General features: G+C 37.4%; 1 protein-coding gene across 1 annotated transcript; it reads right to left on the bottom strand.

The window, feature by feature from the left end:
* Positions 1-9300: 9300 nt before the first annotated feature.
* On the bottom strand, positions 9301-10214 carry LOC134378917 (non-structural maintenance of chromosomes element 3 homolog; the record flags this gene model as incomplete). The annotated part of the gene is made up of 1 exon (XM_063098217.1): positions 9301-10214. A coding segment is annotated over one exon (801 nt), but the record flags the coding sequence as incomplete, so codon positions are not given.
* Positions 10215-25569: the final 15355 nt, after the last annotated feature.

The following is a 25569-nucleotide window of genomic DNA, read 5'->3' as shown; positions in this document are numbered from 1 at the left end:
TATCTGTAACTTTTAACTAACTTTTTCACTGATTGTTACCCAAAATTTGCTCTTCTACAAATGACAACCTGGAAAGTTAGTACTAAATTTATTTTTATAGAAGACAATTTAGATAGTACTGGTATTAATCATAAAGAGAATTTATATTTGTGATTAAATCAAGAAGTGATACTTAAGTTTACAAGGTCAGAAAAGTGGTTATTTGTTCAACAACATTAGAATAATTTGATTTGGCAAAACCTACTTGAATATGAACATACTAGTAAAATTTTCCTCTTTTTGTTTTCTGACTTCCCATTAAAAAAGAAATGTTGTGGGGAAAAAAGTAATATTATGATTTATTTGCAGAGCCCAGTTGGCCATTATCCATTAGAGATGTAGGTAATTTTCCACTAATGTTATTATTTGATAAACAATAATAGACATTTTCGCCGTCCGTGTATTTCACAGGGGAGTGGGTAAGTCTTATTAATGACATTAGTAGCAGTATGCAAGATGTGTCATTTTCTAATTTAAGGCAGAATAAGTAGGAATGTAGGTGCTTCTCTTTCATGAAGATGAAAACAAACAAAATTCTTATCTGGAAATCCCATTTTTCCTCATGTGTAATTCTAAACTATGTGGATTTTTCCAATGCGAGTTTTCTCAGATGCAAAGTTTCAGAACAAATAAATGCTGGAGTTACTAAAAAAAAGAATGACTTGGAATTAGGAAAAGAAAAGACAGGCAGTGCAGAGACAAAACAGAAAAGTGGTTTTTGCAATGCAGCCTTAGAAGACATTAGAGGAAACATGTCAACCCAGGTAAATCCTGACCATTTCCCCCCGGGTGGGTCAGTCAGTGGTAGGAATCTGCCACAGTCAAAGAGGGGCTGGCAGAACCAGGGCACATGGCCTCATTATGACCTCACGTGCTCTCTCATGGTGATATCAGGGACAGTACTGGGGAACATCACCCTGAGCATAGGAAGAAAGCTGCAGACAACCTGGATTCAGCCCCCTTTGCACACGTGTGTAAGGATGCAAGAGGAAAAATTATGCAGGAAAGAGAGACTATAACTCCTTTCCAGAAAACTTTTTCTGTCAATTCCTCACTTTTCAGAATATTTCGTTTCTCATATGATTGATAATTGTCTCCAAGCAAGTTATTATAAAAATTTTAAACATGGAGAAAAGCTTCAAACAATGCATAACAATCCTCCATTCATGTACCACTAGATTCTATAATCTTGTCATCTCTTTTTGAACTTAAAATATTATTTCTTGGAGATAGTAAATATACAATAAATATTTGCTAATTCCATCCCACTACGAATGTTAGACAACAGTGTTATCTGGAAGAAGAAAATAAAGAAAATTATAGATTGAAACAAGAAAAAAACTAATACATATAGAGCAAATGGCCGTATCTGAGGGAATTATGTAAATAGGTTAATATAAAGAAATGCATTTTTCATAATTCACAACCAAACAAAACGTTCCAAAAACAGAATTGTTGACCTTTTCAATTCTTCCAATTGTCTCATTGTTCTAAAGAAAAATTACCTGCATGTGTAATATTGTCAACATTTTAGATAACAGATTTGTTTCTTAATAGGTGATTAAACTTCCTTATATTCGGATGAACACAAAAACAAGGAAAGCCACACTTGGCTTTCGCCTGAATTTTCAGTTTGTTTAATGGCTAAAGGAGAGAAAACAGAATCAGGCATCAATAATACAGCTGACTCTGCAGAGAAAGAAGCAGAGAAAAACACCTGTGCCCCAGTGGATTAAGAAGCTGTGTCTGCCCCACACTCTTCTCAGGGTTGATTGACTTTATTTCCCCCCAGGATTCTATTGCTAATGTTTCAGTTTGTGTTATATAAAACTGGGTAAGAAGTATTAAGTCTTTGTCAATGTTAATATTAATTATTTAATATTATTAATATTAATTATTTTATATACCATATCACTTAAAAAGAATGTAATCATTTTCAGGAATATGAGTTTTCACATCACATCATCTGTTACATAAGTAAATATAAAATTACTTCCTTGAAACATGAGTCTTTCACTACGGCCTTAGTATTTTAAAAATATGGACTTTTGGTCAAGATGGTGGAATAGATGGTCCCCAGCATCACTGTCTCCCACAAATCAACCAATTACAACTGTAAAGAAGCAACAACAGCCAAGCTGGGGCACCTAGAGCTCAGGGAAAAGGAGGAGAGACCCACGGAGTGCCCGAAGGCCGGAGAAGCCACAATGAGAGAAAGAAAGAACCGCTCTGACTGTTTTGAACCCCAGCCATGTCCGGGCTGGAGCTGCTGAGTGCATGAAACAGGAGCTGGCAAAGGCCAGAGCTGGGCCCTTCAGATGAAGTTCTTGGAGGCAGCAGGGGAGAAGAGGGCCTTGGTGGCCCCCAGGCCAGCAAGACAACTAACAGGGTTCCTGTGAACCCACATAGGACAAAGGAGCAACAACAACTGAAAAAAAGGAGCCACTCAGAGGCTGGTGAGTCATTGCAAGGGACTGAAACACGGCCCATCCCATGGGAAGTGTTTGCAGCACAGGTGGGGGGGGAATGGGCCCACTGGGGGAACACTGTGTGGGGCACAGCAAGGACAGCTGATCTGCACCCCACTCAGCACAGGACCACTCAGAGGAGACTGGTCAGGAATATAGAATTGCAAGGGGTGCAGTTTGATGAAAAGACTCAGGCCCAGACCAGAGTTTCTACACAACCCTGATATACAGGATCTCATGAGAGCCAGAAGTACCTGTCAAGTCATCCATTAAACCCTGAGCTGCCCAGAAAGCCTTCCCTAGAGAAACAGCAGCAAAGCAGCAGTTTAGCTCAACCACACAGCTCAAGTACTGGTCCCCACAGGAAGATCCCCCATTGTAGACGTAAGCAAAGGACAGCAAATTAGTTCCAGTGCTGATTTTAAGTGGTGGGAACAGCAAATAATCCAACACAGAAATGAAAGTAAAAACAAAGTACTCACAACCAGAGACAAAGTTTCATATTAACTAGCAAAAGTCTCATTTCACCAAAGAATACCTATAGCACCTAGAAGGACCGGAAGACCCCTGGGATACCAAACCAGAAAGGGGGGATGGCCAGGGGCTTCAGCCATGCCACCTGACACCCACAACTAATCCTGAGGGTGGGGGCTGAGGGCCTCGGCCACACTGGTCCGACATGCACAACCAGCTAGGTGACAACCACTGACCACTGAGTTGCAGCAAGAAGGGCCCAGGGTTCCCGAGCTGGTGGGGTGAGGGCTTTTGCCACACCTCTGGACATCTGCTCCCAGCCCAGCAATGACCAAGACACTGCAGGAAGCCACCTGGTCTCCCCTATGGTAATGGGGGGGTGGTGTGACAGGCCTCAATCCCACTCCTCCTCTTTCCTCCTTCTTCTATCCCATTTCCTTCCCCTTCCCCCCCACCAACTGCTCCACAGCAACATCCTAGAATATTAAAAAAATGATATTAATAAAAAAATAAAGATATGTTTTTTAGTTTTTTGGGTTTTTTTTTTTTTTTTTGGATAGTTTGACTTCTTTTGGTTCTTATTTTTAGATTTTAATCTTTCTTGCATGCTTGCAAGATTGGTAACCAAAACATGGCCACGAAAGAAAATGTTCTCAAAAGAAAGTTCTCAAATAATGTAGTTAATTTTATTATATAGTTCTTTGTTTTCAAAGACTGGTTTAATCAAGCACTGAATAAACAAGTAAAGTTTTAAAAAATATTCCATCTATAAAAGTTCCCCTTTATAGAAGAGATATATTAGAGATTGTTATCTTTTTAACAAAAGGGTTATTTCCTTTACGGAAAGATTACAAGTTTCTTTAAGGAGGTGGGTCCTCTAGTAGCAATAGTAGGGGATAGATTGGCAATGACTGCAGTAAAGGAACAGATGTAGTGCTACCCACATAGCACTGCCACTGCAAGTATTGCCACTGGTAATAAGCCCTGGAGTAAGCCTTTAATTTTATTTTTGAAATTATCAAATATTTCAAACATGTCATACAGAAAGTAACATAACATACACCAGTACCCAGTTCCCAGCTTTGCCAGTTTTTACTATTTTACCTTATTTGCTTCACATCTTTTCTTTTAAAACACGTCTTACATGTGATTAAGTCCCTGTGTGAACTCCATTCCAAGCCCTCTCTGATTTGTGACTGATAATTTCCATCTATATTTGAATATGTTTTCTGTATGTATGTAATCATAAACAATGTATAATCTTTTTATCATTTTAAGCTTTATATAGATGTATCATACTTCACACCTTCTGCAACTTTTATTTTCTCGGAACATTGTCTTTGAGACTCATCTATCTCTATACCTGTCTCTTTCTAGTTTATTGATTTTATTGCTGTATAGACGTCCTTTGCATGATTGTAACAAAATTTATTTATTCTTGTGATTTACGTTGTTTCCGGTTAACTCTACTGTAAGCAAGGCTACGATGATTATTCTTGAGCATGTCATCCTGTGCACACAGGTGAGAATTTCACTAGAGAATATACATCCAGGAGAGGAATCCCTGAATCCCAGGGCACACATTTTCTAAAAGTGACACCGCACTGTGCCAAGAGATGTGTCAATTCTTTCCTAACAGCTATGTAGGAGAATTGCTTTGACCCACACCCTTTCCACCCATGTACTGTCAGATTTTTTAAATTTTGCCAATGCAATGAAATGATATCTCTTTAATTAGAATTCTCCTAAATACAAGCACATTTGAGCTTTTTTTGTCTCGCCCGCACCATATATTTCTGTTAACCATTTGGGTTTCATCTTCTGTGAATTGCCATTGCCTGTTCCTGTACTGTGTCCATTTTTTCCTTTGGATCATTTTTTTTTTCTTCTCATTGATTTGTAAGAGTTCTGGCGGTAATTTTTGTCATTTTTCTTAGGAGGAGTGAGTGGAGGGAAACACATTTTTTAATTTAATTTTTGATTGTTATTGATTATCCAATAATTCCATTTTTTAATTGAGTTCATATTTTAAAAAATGAGCTGAGTTGACTTGGTCATGGCATTATATTATATTTGTAATTTTTAAGCTTATTTTCTTCAGTTAAAGTTTTATTGAACAGACAATACATTCACATTGTTCAAAATAAAATCTGCCTCCACTTCTGCCTCTCGCTTCTGCCTCTCAGCAATCTAGTTGTCCCTGGAGGAAACCAGTGTGTTTTTTGTGTATTGTTTGATAGGTGTTTATGTATCTATTTAAAAAAATAAAAATATTATTATAATTTGGAAATACAACTAAATCTATAGTTACGTTCCTTTTTTCATTTCCAACATTGATTAATACTTGCCTTCTTTGCTTCTTTTATTAGTTTTGCTTCAGTTTGATCTTTTCACTCATTTTTTTCAACATACATCTGCTGCACTTATCTCCATGAAACCACTCCACTAATTTTTTTTCTGTGTACGATTTTGCTTTCTCATACTTATCTTAGCTTTTTTATTGGCCTACTCTTATTTTCCTCAGGATTACTTTTTTAATCTTTTCGATTATCTCATTTTGTTTATCTTCAGTCTTTTTTATTTGATAAATCACCAATCATGTCTAGATCTGTTCATTATAATTATATATTTTTATATTATATCTGTTCATTATCATTATAATTCTGTCAGATAATGCTTTAGAAATTTTAAATCCATCAAGTGTGTACAAGTTTATAATTGTGAGAGTTTTGGGGATGTTATTCTTTTCATATAGATGTCGTCTCTTTCTTTATGTCTATTAATGCTTTTGAATTTACATTCTATTCTTCTGATATAAATACTCCCACATGAATTGTTTTTTCAAAGGTATTTTAATATTATTTTTCTGCACTTTATTTTAAAACTTTAAAATATGTCTATGGTACTGTTTGGGTTTGTCTTAGCAGCATGAATCTTGATTTTATTTTTATATTCAAGACAAGTAGATAATGTGTGTTTTTAATTGATAAGTTTAAATTTTTTGAAATTATTCTTGTTACTGTTGTATTTGTACTTGTTGAAAACATCTTCCTTACTTTGGTTGTTTTTGTCCTTTTGGTGGCTGGCCAGCACAGGGATTGAACCTTGGACCCTGGTGTTATCACCACCACACTCTAGCCAATTAAGCTAACTGGCCAGCCTGAAAACATCTTCTTCCCATTTTATATTTATCATCCTATTTCTTTGCTTTTTTTTTTCAGTCCTAGCCAAAAATTTATTTATATGTAGACACTGTGAATAGAAAGGGTGTTATAAATCAGTGTAGAATAGATAAACTATGAAAAATTGTTAGGCTAGCCATGGAGGAAAAATACAAATATATATCCATACTTCACATCATACACAAAAACAGATTAAAAACATTAAGTGTGAAAATCAAAACTTTGAATACTTAACAAAAAAATATTGAAAACACTGTTACAATATTAGTATTAGGGAGAATTCTTTAAAGCACTATTCAAAAAACCCAACCCTTAAAACACTGATGATTGTGACAGATTAAAACCAAATCATCTATATGACCAAAAAAAAAAAAAAAACGGTAAAAATGTGTGAGAGGGTATTTGCATTAGATACAGCAGACAATGGATTAATGTGCAGACATATAAAGAAGTCTTACAAATTAATTAAAATTTAAAAAGGGTCTAATGGATTTGAAACCTGGTCCAAAAAACAAAAGCAAAAATGTTTAACATCACTAATAAGCAAAAGGTGCAATTTAATACCATAACCAATTATCACCACACATCCACCGAATGGCTGAAAAGATGCTGCTAAGGCCAAATGTTCACAAGGGGTGGGAGTGCAAGTTGATACAAGCTCCACGGCAATTTGGCAATAGCCCGATTGCTCTATGTTTCTGGCAGGAGAAGCTCTGGCTCACGTGCTTAAGGACCTGTGCATTGCCTGCAAATAGCAAAAGACTGTAAAGAACCTAACTGCCTCACCACTAGGGAATGGATAAACAAACTTATTTTCTCCCCTATATGAAAGAACTAAAATGAATGAATCAGATCTACACTATATGGAATATGGCTAAATTTCGAAAACTAATGGTAAGTGAAAACATTAAGTTGCAAAAGGTTACAATATACAACTTATATAAACTGTCAAAGCCCACAATATAACCATATAGTTTATGTATATAAACGAACATAGTAAAATTTTAAAATTATAAAGTGGCATGCTAACCACAGACTTTTACTACTTCTGGGGAGAGTGAGAAGAAAAAGAAATAAGGGCTCGATTTAGTCTCTAATGTTTTATACTTTAAAACCTAAAACAAAATGGTAACTCATTGATGGGAAATTGTTAATATCACTTTGAGAAAAGCGTGGGAGAAGATGTTTGCCTCAGATGTAACTGGCAGTGAGTGCTGGGTAATGATAATTTTCACCATTAAGATGAAAACATGAATATTAGAGCACATGAGGAGGAGAAAGCAGAGTCAGTGAGGTAAGGGGACCCACTAGGCAGGACGTAATTTACATACTGAAATAAAATGCAGGCCAATTTGATCTCAGAAGGTAACTTAGACACTGAAATAAAATGCAGATCAAGAAGAAATGCCTTCAAGGACCAACTATAATCCATTGATGCAAATCCCAATTCAACAGAACGAAATAAAACCCAGCAACCTATCACATTCCCCCTTTCTCACCACATAGCCCCCACAGATTTTCTAGATGACAGTTAGTTGTGTGGGTGAAGTTCACATTTCTTTTTTATCCTGAGCAAAGTACTGACACCTCATTTCCTGGTTAATTTGCATCACTTCCCCCCAAAACAACTATACCTATCACTCAGTGAATAAAACATGTGTTGAATCTCTGAATATAAACAGCATTTTGCTAGGGATTATGGAGGAAAACAAGACAATTAACTTTTCTTCTGGCTCGTATAATCTATATAACAAGCTATAACATAGTTATTATTTATCCCATTTAACAGAGAAAGAAATTGAGATTCAAAGAACTTAAGACCTACCCCCAAATCACCATGCTGGCGAGTTAGCATGAGCCATAACTCAAACCTGGTTTTTTAGACAACCTCAAAACACACCCACTTTTCACTATCTATAATGCTCTCTCAAAGCCTGGGGGAGACCTTCTAGCTTTCCTACTCTTATTGTTCTGTGAGGGCTGTACTCACCATACCCGTCATATTTTTCTATAAAACCATAAAATGGAGCCAGACTAGAAAAATACAGTCGTAACTTTTCAACCAGTAATTGCTCTTCTAGCAATGATTTAGAAGATAATTAAAGAAGAAGAGAAAAAAAAAAAAAAAGCAGCTCCAGACCAAGGAGAATAAAAAAAAGATTTTTAAAAAGTTTAAGGAACAAGTGCTGGCCCATGGCTCACTTGGGAGAGTGAGGTGCTGAGTCAAGGGTTAAGATCCCCTTACCGGCCATCTTTAGAAAAAAAAAATTTTTTTTAAGGAACAAAGAACTAAATCCTCCACACCAAGGACCATGCCAAGAACTATATAAATTTCCATATATAATTATCACACTAGCACACATAATATAGGCATCATCAGCCCATTTTACACATCAGGAAATGTCGGTACACAGGCTAAGGAACCTACCTCAACTCATATCTGAACCCAGGCAGTCTGATTCCCGAGCAGGCTTCGTTAATCACTTTGCCACTGTTTTATAAACTTTTCTGGGACCCACAGTGAGAGATTAGATTTTACATCATGATCCAATATACATACATACATATACGCACATATACACAAAGTAAAGCAACTTCTAAAACACACCACCTTAATAACATGCAGCAAAAACTTTTTTTAAAGATACTGGTTTTGAATTATAAAATTTTCTCATGTCCTACAATTAAATAAACTCTGCTTACCTGCTTCAAAATACAGTATTTATTATAACTACAGTAGCAAAAAAAGAAAAAAAATGGAAATAAGTCGTCAGCAACAGAGCTGAGTAATTGTGAATATAAAAAAATTATCTAGAGAAAATATATTATGTACATTATAAAGACTTTTATTTTTGCTCACAAACTGAAGTAGTTAAGAGACCAGATAATAGCTACTTTGCTTTTATTTTCCTGGCACCAAAGCAATTTACTCGTGTTCTTTCCTAAATATCTGTTCCAGATCATAGTACAGTTTTCCAGTTACTAAGCTAGCAAAAATTTTATACCAAAAAAGATAAAACAAATCAAAACAAAATAAATGCTCTTCTAATCTGTTTATAAGTGAAAATTTGGAACCAAACAACTCACAATATTAAACAAACAAAACTCTGCCAACACATCCTAAAGCTACACACATTTAGGCGTTACAGAAATATGCTCCCTCCGTCCCTCCTATCCCTAATTCCTTCAGCACTGTGTCTTTGGGTCCCAGACCCTTGTCCCAGGAGTCCCTCTGAATCCATTTCAGATTTCAAGAGGATGGGGCTCGGCCACTAGGCTCAGGCGCAGGTCGGGCCCTCTTCTCCTCATCTGACAAAGCTTCACAGGCCTTGGGGTCTTGATTATGCACTTTGGCCACAAACTTGAGAACTTTCCTTTTGCTGGTTTCTAGGTTGGTTCGCGGGCCCCACTGGAATTCATAGTCTACAGGATCAGTGTGGGGTATCCGCCGGGACTCCAGGTAACGCTGCCGCACAAAGTCTTCAGTAATGAGTTTCTTTGGATCCCCCCAAATTAAGTGCTTCTTGGTGGGGTACACCCCCAACCGCCGCAGAAAGTCCCAGACTTCGGTCTCCTTGATAGTGTTGCCCTTCATAAAGATAAGCCCTAGAGCCATCCTCAGGAGGCCGGTGGTGGGTGTGCCCTGATCGCCCCTCACCTCGGCATCCTCCTCCACGGGTTCCAGGGCGTCCATCAGGATGTAGGGGTTGCTCTTGGGCTCAAGCTCCACCAGCTGGTACCCGAAGACGTACTGGAGGCGCTGGGCAGCCAGTCGGAGGAGGTCCGGGAAGAGGTCCTTGTAGTCTCCGACGACGTGCTTCATTACGTCGGTCCGCCTGACCGGGATCTTCTTCCGGTCCTTAACCAGCAAGAACTGCACCAGCTCGGCCGCCTTCAGCTCTAGCTGCTTCTGGGTCCTGGGACCCGCGGAGGGGGCGGCCTGCGAGGCGGAGCCCAGGGCCTCCTGCGAGCCGCCCGGCCCGCGGGACGTGCTCGGGGCCTCCTCAGCGACGCCACCGCTTGGGACCCGGGGGACGCGGCCGGGGCTCCGTTCCTCGTCCTTCTCGGCCTGCGCGCTAGAGCGGCCCCGGCGCCTCGGTTTCTGCAACAGTCACCGGCGCCGGCTCGGTCTCCGGAGGACGCGCGGGCGGCCCGGCGCTCGCCCTTCACGGCAGCGGCAGCAGCGGGGACGGTAGGGCGAACCTATTTCGTTGCTTTTGAAAAACACTTCCTTTCCTGACTTTCTCTTTAACCCCAATTTTTCTTTATTTTGTTTAGCTTCTTCTGTTTGTTATCTGTAGATTTTATTTTATTTTTATTGGATATTATCCTTAATTTTCTCATCTACATATTTAACTATAAATTATCTTTAAAAACTTAAGTTCATTCCATATTTTTGTTCTCTCCCTGGAATGACAAAGACTTTTAGAAGCTTCAACTACCCACTAAACAATTCCTCTTACTCTTGCTATTGTTACCTATGCTGTCAATTCCACTATTAAACACAAAATTTAGGATTTTTTTTTTTTTTTTTTTTTTTACTAAAGAGAAAATTAATTTACTGACTCGTATGATCCGATATCTGTGCTTTATAATATTTTAAATATAGCATGTCTTCACTCTGGTTCCATTTTTCTGCGTGCCAAAATAAATCTTTAGCAATTCATTTGGAGTTTGGATCTCTCTTAGTCCTTGTATGGCTGAAAGTGGGGGGTTTTTTGTCCCCCACTTTTGATAGATTGTTTATTTATGTATAAAGTTTTAGGTTAGTAATAATTTTCTCTTACTATTTTTTCCACTGTCTTTTTGTGTCCATAGTGGCTGTTCAAAAATCACTCTATACTGGGCAACCACTGGAGGATCTTAGGAAGGGAAATGATATATTTTAATTTCTATTTTAGGTAGATCTCTCTGGTAGCTTTTAAGAGGCTTTATTTGAAGATGGCAAGTTGAGCACCAGGTCAGTTAGGAAAAGTTTAGAATAGTCAAAGTAAAAGATGAGGTCCTCGATTAGGACAGAGAGTAAAGTTGGAGAAGAGAATATAAATTCATAAAGTATTAAAGAGGTGCAATGGAATGACCATAAGAATAAGAACAACACGGTTGATTGATTGGATATGGATGGCGAGGAATAGTAAAGGATGATTCCTAAGCTTTTAACATGGGCAGATGTGGATATCAACCAGTGGGTGATAGGAAATAAAGGAGGAGAGAAAAGATTAGAGGAAAAAACATGAGCTTGATTTTGGACCTACTGGGTTTGAGGTTTCTGCATTATATTCAAATGGAAATGTTCAGAAGACCATTGGGAAAATGGATGTGAAGCTCAGGAGAGAGCAGGAGAGAAGGGAAGGACAATTTGTCCATAAAGGCAGCATAAGCATGGAGACTGTAGCAGAAACTGCTATGTGGTTGAGTCCGGCCAGGCAGAGTGTGTGGAGTGATGAGTGTGGGGCTGAGGGCACAGCTCAGAGAAACAGTGATGCTTTAGGAGAAGGATGCTGGGTCCCTATCATTATGACCAGATCCAAAGCCTACACTGCTTGTTTTCCTGGATGACATCTGCCTTTCTGTCTTGTTCTGCCTATCAGATGGCAGCACAGAGCTTCATAGAGAGTGAGAGATATTTCCTAAGTTGTGACTTGGAGATTATGCCTTGTTGGGCCAAATACAACTCCACTGATCACCAGGGTTAAGTCCTGGAACTCTTGCTTTCATTAGAAGCAGGTCTCCTATAAATCTCAGGATTCCTTCTTCACACCTGACCTGCTTCCTTGTGTGTAAGTCAACATCATCAGCTAACGATACCACCACATTCACCTTCAGACAGCTAAATATCATGTGATAGACTGGTATATACCTGGAAATGTTGTGTTGAAATTTTATACACAGAATACATGTATATCAAATTATGTCACTGGCTTTAAACAAATATTTGTAAAAATACATTAGAAATGAGATATATCTTGAAGCTTGGTAATAAAGGCCCGAGTGATAAAACAACTTGATCAAAGCATATTGTTTCTCACACTTTACAACTTGGATTTGATTTACTTGTAGCCAGAGGAGAGAGGAGGTGACCAATGGCGTGGTCTGGTTTTGGTGGGTAATGAGTACAGCTAATTGTCCTCATAATGCACAACTTTAAGCTGACTTTAAACATTTTATGTTGGAATTTAATAGATTTAAGGCTTTAGTTTTTTTTTAAGGCAAATATCTGAGGTGGATCACAATGAGTGTCTCAATATGCTTAGTGTATGTATTAGTCCGTTTCTGTTGCTTATAACAAAATACCCGAAACTGGGTGATTTATAAGAAAACATAATTTGCTTACAGTTTCTGAGGCTGGGAAGTCCAAATTCCATCTGGTGGTGATGACAGTGACCCAGAGGTCTCACATTGCAAGATGGTGGAAGCAGAGAGAGCAGAGCAGAGAGTAACCTCCTCATTCACTCTCCTTTTAAGGCCCTCAGAACCATGCCCCTGACCACCACTTATAATCCATTCACTCCTGCCTGGTCCTACAATCCAATCACCACTTCAAGGCTCCACCTTTCAATTACCATAATAGGATTTCCCACCCTCTTAACAGTCACAGTGGAGGCTAAGTTTCTAATACATAAAACTTGGGGGATACAATTCAAGCTTCAGTGAGTTTTGGGGGGACACAATTTGATCAACTACATTCCACCCCTGGCCCCCCAAACTCATGCCCTCTTCACATACAAATACACTCATTTCATCCCCAAAGGGGATGAGGCAAAGGTGAGAGGGTGGGGGCATCATATAAGGCCAAGGCACTTGATAGTTCAAAAAGGAGCAAAGGGTGCCATAAATGGGCCCTAAGCCAGAGACCACCAATGTGAGATTTAGCCTTATTCCGCAAATCTTCACTATGGCATTTTTTTCTTGAACCATAACTAATAGTATCTCCATGTACCTTCTCCTAGGTTTTTAATAAAACATCTTTTCCCCACCTTTTTCATACTTACAGATCAGGTGTCATGTGTGTGACTAATTTCTATGAAATAAAGTTTTTATCAAGTGTGGTGAACTAGTTGTTGGGAAAACCAAGAATTCATTACCTTGACACTCTTTTTCCGCATAATCCACGTCACATTCAATAAGACCAATAGTTGTTGGATATGCAGTTTGCAAATGTTTTCTGCCAGTCTGTAGTTTGCCTTTCATCGTCTTAACAGGGTCTTTCACAGAGCAAAGATTTTTAATTTTAATCAAGTCCAATTTATCAATTTCTCTTTCTATGGATCATGCTCTGGATGCCAAGTCTAAGAACTTCTTGCCTAGTTCCAGATTTCTTTCTACTCTTTTTGTTCTAAAAGCTAATGCATTCCAAGTTATTTTTATATAAGGAGTGATGTTTAGATAATTTTTTTCTGATAAATGTGTAATGATTTCAACATAATTTGTTGAAAAGGCTGTCTTTGTTCCACTGAATTACTTTTGTACCTTTCTTAGAAATCAGTGCTTGGGCATGTTTTTGTGGACTTCTTTCTGGCTTCTTCATTCTCTTCTATACCACACAGGCTTGATTACTGTAGCTACATACAGTAAACCCTAATATCAGGTAGATTAATTTCTCCCATTTATTTTTCTTTTTCAAGCTTGCCTTATCTATTCTAAGATCTGTGCCTTTTCATATAAATTTTAGAATAAGTTTGTCTGTGACTAACAAAAAAACGTGCTGGGGTATTGATAGGACTTACATTAAATTTATAAAACAATTTGGGAGAAGTGACATCTTTACTATGTTTGGTCTTCCAGTCCATGAACATGGTATGTCACGACTCTAGTTACTTAAGTCTTGTATTATTTCTTTCAACAACATCTAATTCTGAGCACAAAGATCCCATACTTGTTTTGTTAAGCTTATTCCTAAGTATTTTATTTTCTCTGGAACAATTTGAAAATGCTATAAATTTTGTATCTTGCAGCCGTGCTCAAGTCACTAATTGGTTCTATGAAATTTGGGGGTAGATTTCTTAAAAATTATTATGTAGGCAATCATGTCATCTGCAAAGAGCAATAGTTATATTTTTTACGTTCCAAGCCGTATGCTTTTTATTTCCTTTTCTTGCCTTATGTTGAATAGCAGCAGGGAAAGTAGACGTCCATATTTTACTTCTGATCTTTGGAACAAGCATTCAGTCTTTCACCATTATATGTGATAATGGCTGTCGGCTTTTCGGAGATGCTTTTTATCTAGTTAAGGTAATTACCCGCTATTTCTGTTATCACAAATGAGTTCTGACTTTTGTCAAATTTTGTTTTGTGTGGATACATATGATCATATGATTTATCTTCTTTAGACTATTCATATGGTGGGTTTCGAACAATGAAACCATCTTGCGTACCTAAAATAAATCTCACTTGGTCATAGTGTATAATTATTTTTATACATTGTTGAAATTAATTTGTTAATATTTTGTTGAATATTTTTGCATCTAATCTGCTGGGAGATATTGGTCTGTAGTTTGTTATTCATGTCTTCTCTTTGGTTTTGGTTTCAGGGTTATAAAGTCCTCATAAATGAGTTAGGAAGTGCTCTCTTCTCTATCTTTTAAAAGATGCTGTAGGATTCTTCATTCTCTTGTAAATGTTTGGTAGGATTGTCTAGGGAAGCTATCTGTGCCTGAAATTTTAAAATTACAAATTCAATTTATTTAATGGTTATAGAACTATTCGGATTATTTTATCTCAGTTGAGTGTTTGTAGTTTGTAGTATTTGAGGAATTGATTCATTTCTTTTTAGGTAGTTGAAGGTATGAGCATAAAGTTGTTCAAGTTATTCCTTTATTTCCTTTTTCAATGGCTGCAGTACCTGCAATGATATCCCATTTTATTTCTGATATTGGTGAGCTGTATCTTCCCTCTTTTTGTCTTTGTCAGTCTTGCTAGAGGTTTATCAACATTATTGATTTTTTGAAGAACCAGCCTTTTGTTTTATGGATTTTCTTTATTGTTTTTCTGTTTTCAGTCTCCTTGGTTTCTGTGTTTTTCACTACTATTTTCTTTCTTCCACTTGCTTTGGATTTATTTTGCTCTATTTCTAGGTTCTTGAGGAGAGATCTTAGGTTGTTGATTTTTTCTTTTCTGATGTAAGCATTTAGTGCTAAACTTTTCCTGTCCGCATTGCTTTAGCTGCATTTTCATTTTATCCAGTTCTGTATCAATTTTTATTTTCTTTGAGACTTCCTCTTTGACATACAGATTATTTGGAAGTGCATTATTTAATTTCCAAGGGTATAAAGGTTTCCTCTTGTCTTTCTGTTATTAACTGCTGGTTATATTTCATTATGAGAAAATATATTCTGCATAATTTCAGTTCTTTCAAATTTGGTGAGCTTTGGTCCAGGATATGATATTTGTGAATGGTCCACGGGCACTTAAAAAAATGCATACTGAGCTGCTGTTGGGACAAGTGCTTTACATATATATGTAGGGGTGCATGTGTGTTTGGTGTGTTTGTGTGTGTATCTCAATTAGATTCTGTTTGTTGATTGTGCTGTTCAGATCATTGATATCTTTTCTGATTTTCTAATAGTTCTATCATTTGATGAGAGACGGTTGAAATTCTTAACTGCAATTGGAAATTTTTCTGTTCTCCTTTTAGCTCTATCACTTTTCATTTCAAGCATTTTTGAGGCTGTGATGTTTGGGCATAAAAAGTATTTAAGATTGTTAAGTCTTACTGGTAGATTGAAATTTATTGATTATATAACATTTTCTCTATTTGGTAATTTTCTTTGCTCTGAAGTCCATTTTATCTGATATTAATATAGCCATTCCTGCTTCTTAAATGTTAATATTGGCATGGTATAACTTTTTCCATTTTTAAAACTTTTAATCTTCCTATACGATTGCATTTGAAGTATGTTGCTTTTAAATAATATATAGTTCAGTCATGCATTTTATTTTAATTCACTTGTCAATATCTGCTTTCTAATTGAAAGAGACCATTGACATTTAAGGTAAGCACTGAAATGTTAGGGCGTAAGCCAGCCATTTTAATATTTGTTTTCTCATTGTTTCCTCTGCTTCTCATTCCCCTCTTCCAGTTTACTTGCTTCCCTGTGCATTATTTGAACAGCTTTTAAGATTCTGTCTTGATTTATTTACAGTTATTGGGCATATCTTGAGTAGTTTTCATAACGGTTGCTCTGGGTGTAACTATTGGCGTGTGTGACTTCTCAGTTTCCTGGTGTCACTGTTTTCTTGAGTAACACATGGTGTTATAATCTTTGTTCCAATCATCAAATATAATTTATAAATCTCATAAGGGAAAGGATTGTATGTCATATATGCTAAATTTGATGCTCTTTCTGGTTTTTTTTTTTTTTTCATCCAGATGCTCCAAGATTCCTTCTTTCACCAGTTTCTTTCTATTTGAGAAAATTTCTCTAGCCATTCTTTAAGGGTAGATCTGCTAGTGACAAATTCTTTTAGTTTTCTTTCATCTCAGAATGCATTGTTCCCTTCACTGCTGAAGGATGGTCATTGGGCATAGAATTTGTGGTCAACAATTTTTTTTCCTTTAATCACTTGAAAAATGTTGTGCCGTTTGGGTCTGCATGACTCAGGGCTCCCACTGGGCCCTGCTGGTAATGCTGGAGGGGACAGAAAGAGTTTCCCCAGTCTGGGCCACCTGGTGTCTCTCGGTGGGGGAAGGCAGTCTCCGGCCCCAGGATGTTAAGAGGCTTCCTAGGTCAGACACCAGTGGTGGGATCTCCCCGCTGGTGGGACTGGGCCAAATGGTGTCTCTAGGTGGGGGCGGAATGGATGTCTCAAGCAGCAGTGAGGAAGACTGCTCCCCCTGGATGCTTGCTTCAGTGGGGATTCTGGGCTATTCTCCTCACATGTGCTGTGGGACCCACCTGGTGTTGTCTGTGCAAACTTCCCTTCCAGAGAGGGTTGAACGAGCCTGCCTGGACTACTGCCTGCTGACAGGAGGAGGTTGAGAGATGCTGGGTGAGAGTGGCTTTCTTCTGCTGAGTAGGGTGAGGGTGAAGTGTTAGATGCCCTGCCCTGCACTGTGGCCCCAGTTCTGAGATCTCTAATCACCTTGTCTACCTTTCACACCTTTTGGAATTCTCCTTTGGCTGCCTCTTGCATTAGTTCCAGGGTTCACAGTTGTACTTAGTGGGGAGGACAAGGGAGAAATGAGTTTATGCCATTTTTTCCCAGCTGGAAATCCTCCCATTCTTTTATGTTTGTTTGTTTTCTGCAGCATTTAAAGTTTGTTAGCATTTCATTTGGGGCTTCAGGAATATGAAAGTAGAAATAAAATTAATTGTGGTAAAATGTAGGTAACATAAAGTTTACCATTTTAACCATTTTTAAGTGCACAGTTCAGTGGCATTAAATATCTCCACGTGGTTGTGCAACCATCACCACCACCCATCTCCAGAATTTTTTTGTCTGGCACAACTGAAACTACATTAAACAACTCCCCACAGCCCCCTCCCCTAGTCCCTGGTAGCCTCCGTTCTGCATTCTGTCTCTATGAATTTGCCTACCGTGGATACCTTGTATAAATGGAATCAGACAGTATTTGGCTTCTTTCACTTAAATAATGTCTTCAAGAAAAGAGTTACAATTTAAGTAGTAAATTTTATTACTCACTGCAGTGTTTTAAAACAGTTTTGTGGTAAAAAGTTTAAAGTTAGTAGCTAACTTGAGACTTTAAAAGCTGTAAAGCCTGGTATGTAGCATGAGCTCAACAAAGTTAACTCACACTGGTATTTTCTGCCGAGTTTTATTATTCATTTTTTCTTCTCTGCAGCATGAATAGCTGAAGGTCTTCAGGTAGGTCTCTGAGTCATAGTTCTGTTCTTGTTCCTTTGTGCCAACTAGTTTCACTCTAAGATCATCTGCCTGCAGCCCTAATCTCTGTCTTGCTACTGGAAATGCTCAGCAGAGGATCGCCAGAGGGAACTCCGAAGAGTGCAAATTTAGTGGGGGAGTAGAACCTGAACAGGAGAGTCAGGGAGGCTTAAATTCAGATATTGACTCTGTCATTTAATGTCCTTTGTCAAGGTTTCTAATCTTAGAGTCTTTGTTTCTTCACCTATAAAAAAAAGAGATGACAGGCCCTTCTTGAGTATTAGTAATACTTTATGTAAAGTGTCATAAACATAGTAGGTGCTTGCAAAATCATCCCTGCATTATTGAGTTGATTTCCATAATGTTAGACAAAATCCACTTAATTGTGGTCCTGGGCATTGACTCCCTCTATCCCTATCTGTAATTTTCTCTTAGCAATAGAGACTTCCTATTGGATAAAATAATTCATTATTCCAAATAGCTTTGGATGTTCTAAGTTCAGTGAAAGTGTTAATTGATGATAACCAGGGAAAGCTCATGAGCAGCATATTAAAATTTCTGAATTCTTTCATTGTGCTTAAGTTGGAGAGTTTAATACTTTTAAGAATAAGGAAAAAGGAAGCTGATTTTCATAAAAGGATAGAATCCTCTTAACTGTGGAAGAAATGGGTGACGTTTAAAGATTATTCTTGAGAAGAATCACTACATATCTTTCTGCTCTTACATTAGAGTAATATTTTATTAGAAAGGCATGTATGCATGAATCTAGTTTTTATGCTATGAATGCAAAATATCCAGACACTGCTACTAGATCAACATGATGGTATAAATATTTACAGTTCTGTACTGGCAATGAAGTTAATCAAAATAACTCGAATTAAATAACACATGAAAATGTTTTTATAAACTGAACATTTTTGTATAATTATAGTATATTGTTTTCAATCAACTAACTGCCAATATTCATGAATGGTTCTAAAATGTGACATAGTTTAAAGTCGCAGGTAGAAAGATTGTGGCTTCATGGTTTGGACAGAGTGAATGCAGGGATGGTTTGTTGCACTTGTGCTGCCAATTATATTAAAATATCCCCAAATATTAAACCATTAAGCTTTTTAACATTTCTAGGAAACAGCAAAATGTTAGATACATTTTACCTATAACTAAACACTTTGGGCTTTGGAGGGAATAATCCTGGCCAAACCTAAATTCCTATTTTACTTGCCAACAGTTAAATTTTTGAATATCAATTTGTTCATTTGTTGCTAAGAGAAAGTCTCATTTCTTGTCATGTTAACAAATATTTATCTATTTATGATTGCAGTTCCCACAGAGTTACCATTCGCAGGTTCTAACCATGCCACTAGCAGAGAATGTTATCAACTCATTACCTGCATTTCTGTAATTTCTCATTTATTCACTGCTAATATCCTCAATTAGATGTTTGACTTCAGTTTTGAATGTAGTTAAATAATTTTTGTTTTCTTAACCAGAAACTAGATATAAAAAAAATCACATTCCAAAATTTTGAGTATCTATTTCTGATGTGGATGGAACACATTAGTACTATATTTGGATCTGTGGTTGCAGCCATGGTCACTGTAACATGTCATTGAGAATTCATAGTTTAGTGCTTATTTTGGCCTTTAAACTGTTCGTTTGTACTGTGAACTAGATTATGTGCTTCTAACTGTCAGCTGGCTGAATGCATTTCAAGTCAGTTTACTAAAATAGTCACTGTTCAGCTGTATATTTGGACAGAGTTGACACCTTTGACATTTTCTAAAATGGCAAAATAACTGTATTTAAGGGCATGATTTATGAATGCTGTGTGCCTCCAGAACTTCTATTTGATTATGGCTTTCAGTTTAGCTGCTGCAACTCTTTCCACAAACTGCTGAAAGGACAACTAATTAGTGCTGTGTGATCAGATATTTAACACAGATAGACATGTGCACACACACACATACACAGACACAAAAAACCATAATATTGATCCAAAAACGATGACCTTCTTGTTGCTTCTTAGAATTGCCTTTGTCTCATGAGAGTAGAACAGTGGGGACAACAGCAGAAGCAGAGAGAGTAAGAAAGAAGAAATAAGATTAATAGTATGGAATTGCCTTTATGAAATGCATATTCTTTGTTATAAATAAGAAAAGCAACTTGCAATGATTAAAAAGTATTTTGAATCTTTAGTTGTCTTCCAGATTGCTGACCTCTATTAAAAACTTAAAATAATAGATAGGTTTAATTCCTCAAGCAAAAGAAAAATGAGATCATTTTAAAGATTTTCCATATTTATTATATAGATGTGACTTGACTACAGGGGGGAAAAAAGAGCAAAATCTAGTGTATTGCAAGTTTTAAATGTACCAGGCTAAGGTTTACTTCCTTAGAACCTTGAGGCAATAAAGGAGCCCTTTTTAAAATTCTGTGATTCTTAATATGCTAAATAATGCAAAGCTCTTCAAGCATGAGACACACATCCGGCAGCTTAACATTTAAATCACAGGGGGAAAAAAACCCTCATTTCAGTAGTAATTTTCTCAAAGAAAAGAATAAAAAGTGTATTACAAACTAAATTTAATTTATTCTTAGATTTCCATCTTATCTAATTACAGGCATTTTTCTAGGTTCTTTGTATTTATGTTTTTTACACTTATTTTCTGTGCATTTTATTAATTTAATTTGAGATGCTTCTCATTGTTACAGCTCTTAGAAAATTGTGGTGTATTATACCTAGCAAATTGTTTTGAAAAATCTATCTGATCACAAGTAATAAAGACAATGATTTGGAAAATAAAGAACAAATGGAATTTCACAGACCTGTAGAAATATTACTACCAAAAAGGCAACATTTTTCAGTTGGCTCCACTTTCCAGCTTTAATTTTTTTAGTATTAATATTCTCTGTGTTTGTTTATCATTTTCTGGTTGTTTTTCCACACAAAAGTTATTATAAGCAGCATTCTTTCTTTGTATTTCTCCAAAGGACAGTGTCAGATCCTTGATTCATTTTATAAAGGTCATTTGGAAAACCATTAAAAATATGCCAAGTGAAAAAGATTAGCACAACACAGGGGAAATACACTTTTATAAACATATGCATTTATATATAGATGGGCTATGGTAACATTATGCAATTTTGACAAGTGTTTTTCTTGTGCACCTCATGTATTATTAAAAATGACTGTTTTATTTATTTTTTTCTGTGTGATATCAGCTGACACATTCCAGAGACATCAGCAGGTTAATATTATTTGTAAACATTTTTTTTCTCAGTATAAGATCTGATGGTTAAATTGAGTAGTAGTTCCTTAAAATAAAATGGACTTTCAACATAATTAACTTACATTTGTATTACTAGCATGCAACGTGGGTGCTAGTTAGCCCATGAGAAACTCATGTATTCTTTTCTACTTTTTAATTAAAAAATTAAACAATATCACAACTTTTAATTTAGTGATGGTAGAAAAGAGCTGGTCCCGTACTAGCTATTTTGCTATAATCAACCATTAAACTGGAAAGAATATAGAAAACAACTTTTGGGGCACTGCCATCATGAAGCATAAGACTGTAATCCCTGAGAGAAGAGAAACTTATGATGGAATCCTATAAGGCAAACACTGGCCCTCTACCTGGGCACAGTTTCAAACTAGAGGAGTGAAGTGGAGTCCAAGCCGAGAAAGTCTCACTGAACTGAAGGGACAAAGTTCAGCATTCAGGGCAGCTGAAGCAGCTGGAATCTGCAGAGTGGAACAGAGAGCAGGGAGATGTCAGTACAGAGACTCCACCGTGAGTCCTCGGCTGAGGGCTGTGCTGTACATAACCATAGCAAGACTAATTGAGGCTTTGCTTAGTGGCTACTTGCTAGTGGCTACTGTGGTCCTGAGAGTGGAGCAGAGATACTAGAGTTCAAACAAAGGTGGAGTTCAAGCCCAGCTAGGAGAGGCACGTTAATTCCTCATTATCCGTTTGCTCAGCAAATTGAGACAGCAAAAGTCTGTATATTAGGAATAAAGACCACAGTCTAGAGTGGCTTACTCTAAACCTGCCCAAAGAAAGCTCTAAACAATCCCTGAACAAGGTAAGCAGAGGGGTTAGAGTTTTGAGGTTGAATGCTGTCAAATCAGAGTGACTTGGAAACCCTTGGTTTCTCACATATCTGCTGTAACAAAATGTAAATTCAAGCCTACATGAGTTTAAAGGGATTAACCAGTAATGCTTACTAAAAAAAACCCAAAAAAAACCACCTTTCAGAGGAGGATAACAGAATCCAGTCTTCTATGATGTCCCTCATGCAATCTACAATTACTAGACATCCAAGGGAACAGGACAATACTAACCTCAAGCAAAGAAAAACGTGAAGAAAAATAACCACAACATAATTCAAACATGAAATTTAGCAGGGAAACATATTAAGACATCTAGCATAAATTTATTTACAAATTTAAAGCAAATGCTTTCAAACAATTAAAGATAAATATGGTCATCATGAGAGAATAGTTAGGGCATCTCAGCAGAGACATAGAAATTATAAACAAAGAAACACAGAACTGAAAATCCAAGAATTCAATGAAAAATTCACTGGATAGGCTTAACAGAAAATTAGAATGGCAGAAGAAATAATCAGTGAACTTGAAGACAGAACAATAGAAATGAACCAAATTAAAGTGCAGAAAACAAAAAGATGAGAGAAAAGTGAATAGAGACTGACAGACCCATGGCACAGTATTGCAGAATTTGACATAAATGTAATGGGAGGGGGTCTTAGAAGGAAAAGAGTAATAGAGTGGAAGGAAATACATAATGAAGATGTAATGACTGAAAATTTCCCAAGTTTAAATAGTTTGACTTATAGGTTGAATACCCTCATTAAACCTCAAAAGAATAAATACAAAGGAAACCACACCTAACAATACTGTAGTGAAACTGCTGAATACGCAACATAAAGTGGAAGTCCTGAAATCAGGGAGAAGGAAAAAAACAAGTTACAGACAAGGAAATGATGATACGAAAATGTCTGACATTATCAGAAACAATGAAGACCGGGAGTTAATGCAATGATATATTTAAAATGGTGAAAAATGTCAACCCAGAATTCTGTATTGGCAAAATATTCTACAAAAGTTGAGGGTGAAATAAAGACACTTAGATGACTTGCACTATAAAAAATGTTGAAGAATTTTTTAAGCTGAAGAAAAATGATACAAGTGATCTGTACAGGAAAACAGAGGATACCAGAACTGCAAGTAGATGCGTAACTATAACAGCCTTAGTCTTACAAATAATTTTCTTAATATACATTTTACTGTCAAAATAAAATAAAATGGCATTGTAAGGTGGGGTTATAAAGCATGTGCAGGTAAAAGATATGATGGCAGCTCAAAGGAGGAGGGGTGGAAACTGGGATAAACTATTGTAAGGTTGTTACATTTGTGATGTGAGAAGTGTGGACGATCAGGTACAAAGTGTGAAATTCTGTAACACTGACTCTTAGATGGGGATTATTATAAGATGCATGCTATTAGCCCTAGAGCCAACAGTGTCAATCTCAAAGATATAGCTAAGAAAATAACAGAGGAAATAAGATGAAATACTAAAAACATATCTGAGTAACCCAAAAGAAGGCAGGAAAGGCTCAACAGAGGAACAAAAAACCAAAGAGACAAAGCAAAAATGAATAGCAAGATAGTAGGCAAACTCAGCCACATGAATGATTGCATAAAATGTTGAAGACTAAATAAATTAAATTGCTAATCTGGATGAAAAAGCAAGACAACTAAACACCAACTATAAGAGATGCACCATAAATTTAAACACAAGTACATTGAAAGTGAAAGGACAGAGAAATATATACCATGGAAACACTACATACAAGAAAGCTGGTATGGGGCCGACCCTGCAGCGCACTCAGGAGAGTGCCGCGCTGGGAGCGCGTAAGCGCTCCCGCCGCAGGTTTGGATCCTATATAAGGATGGCCGGTGCACTCACTGGCTGAGCGCGGTGCGGCCGGTCACAAAAAAGACAAGAAAAAAAAAAAAGCTGGTATGGCTACATTAATATCTAATATTAGAAACTTGATGGACTTCAAAGACAAAGATAAAAGGGGAAACTCAAAAGGAAGTATAACAATCCTAAAATATGCACTGAATGAGATTGAAAATTCATGAAACACAATCTGACCAAAAGATGGGAAAAATGATAATTTGGAGGAAACTTTCAAATGTTACTGATTGTTTAAGTCCATTTTGTGTTGCTGTAACAGAAATACCTGAGACTGGGTGATTTATAAAGAAGAGAGGTTTATTTGGCTTACGATTCTGGGACAGCTGCATCTGGCACAGGCCTCAAGCTGTTTCTACTCATGGTGGAAAAGTGGCAGCAGCTGGCGGCTAGAAGCAGATCACATGACAAGAGGAAGAGAGAGAGAGAGAAGAGAGAGAAGGTGCCAGGGTCCTTTAAACAATCAGGTCTCGCAGGAACTAATAGAGCGAGAACTCACTCATTAATCCCCCCGCCCCAGGGACAGCATTAATCCATTCATGAGGGATCCACCCCATGACTCAATCAGTTTCCAACACATTGGAGATCAAATTTCTACATGAGTTTTGGAGGGGACAACACATCCAAACTCCTTCACTGATAGAAATATAAAATGCTACAGTACTTTGAAAAGCTGGCAGGGTTTTTTTTCCCAATTAAACAAACATTTATCAAATGACCCAGTAATTCAACTGCTATATATTTACCCAAGAAAAATAAAAACATATGTCCACAGAAGCCTTGGACATGAATTTTCATAGCAGCCATCCTCACAATAGTCAGAACTTTGGAACACTCAAGAATCCATCAGTAGATGAACTAGTAAACACATTGCTGTCCATTCATAATGGGGAATACTACTCAGCAGTAAAGTGTAATGAACCTCTGTAAAGCGACGCGACCACACCAGTTGTCAGGCTCTTTTACCTACTGGTAATTCTGCAGGGACTGGGCCGATTGTTGAGCTAGGGATGGGTCTAAAGCCCACAGACCCCTCAAGCCTCTTCACAGACTGGGTCACAAATGCTTTACACACCACACTGGGTCCCCAGACCCCTTACACACAGGTCTATGAGCTAGGTAACCAGCCAAAAGGTCCTTGGAGCCATAGGTTGGAAAGCATGGCCACGCAGGGCAGACACCTGAGGCAGATGCCCACCTGCTTCACTGAAACTCCTTTCTCTCTCTCTCTCTCTCTTCTCTCCCTCTTTCTCTCTGTAGAACACAAGAATAGCAACAAAACTAAAAAGACACATTGGGGTGCATGCGCACTAACTCCACACACAGACACACACACACACACACACACACACACACACACACGCAATTTGCTTACAATGGATGTGCTAATCCACACCCAACTGGACCCATGGAGAGGGCCCTGACCAAACTATTCTATTTTCCCAACAACCTCCCACACAAGCAATAACTCAGATGAATTTCAGAATACTGTTCTGAGTGGAAAAAGCCAGAAACAAGAGGGAAAATACTGCATTATCCCGTACATGTAAAACA

Source organism: Cynocephalus volans, chromosome 5 (assembly GCF_027409185.1).
Source record: "Cynocephalus volans isolate mCynVol1 chromosome 5, mCynVol1.pri, whole genome shotgun sequence".
NCBI classification, from domain to species: domain Eukaryota; kingdom Metazoa; phylum Chordata; class Mammalia; order Dermoptera; family Cynocephalidae; genus Cynocephalus; species Cynocephalus volans.
Note: the sequence above shows the minus strand (reverse complement) of the source record. Positions and strands in the feature narration are given on the sequence as shown.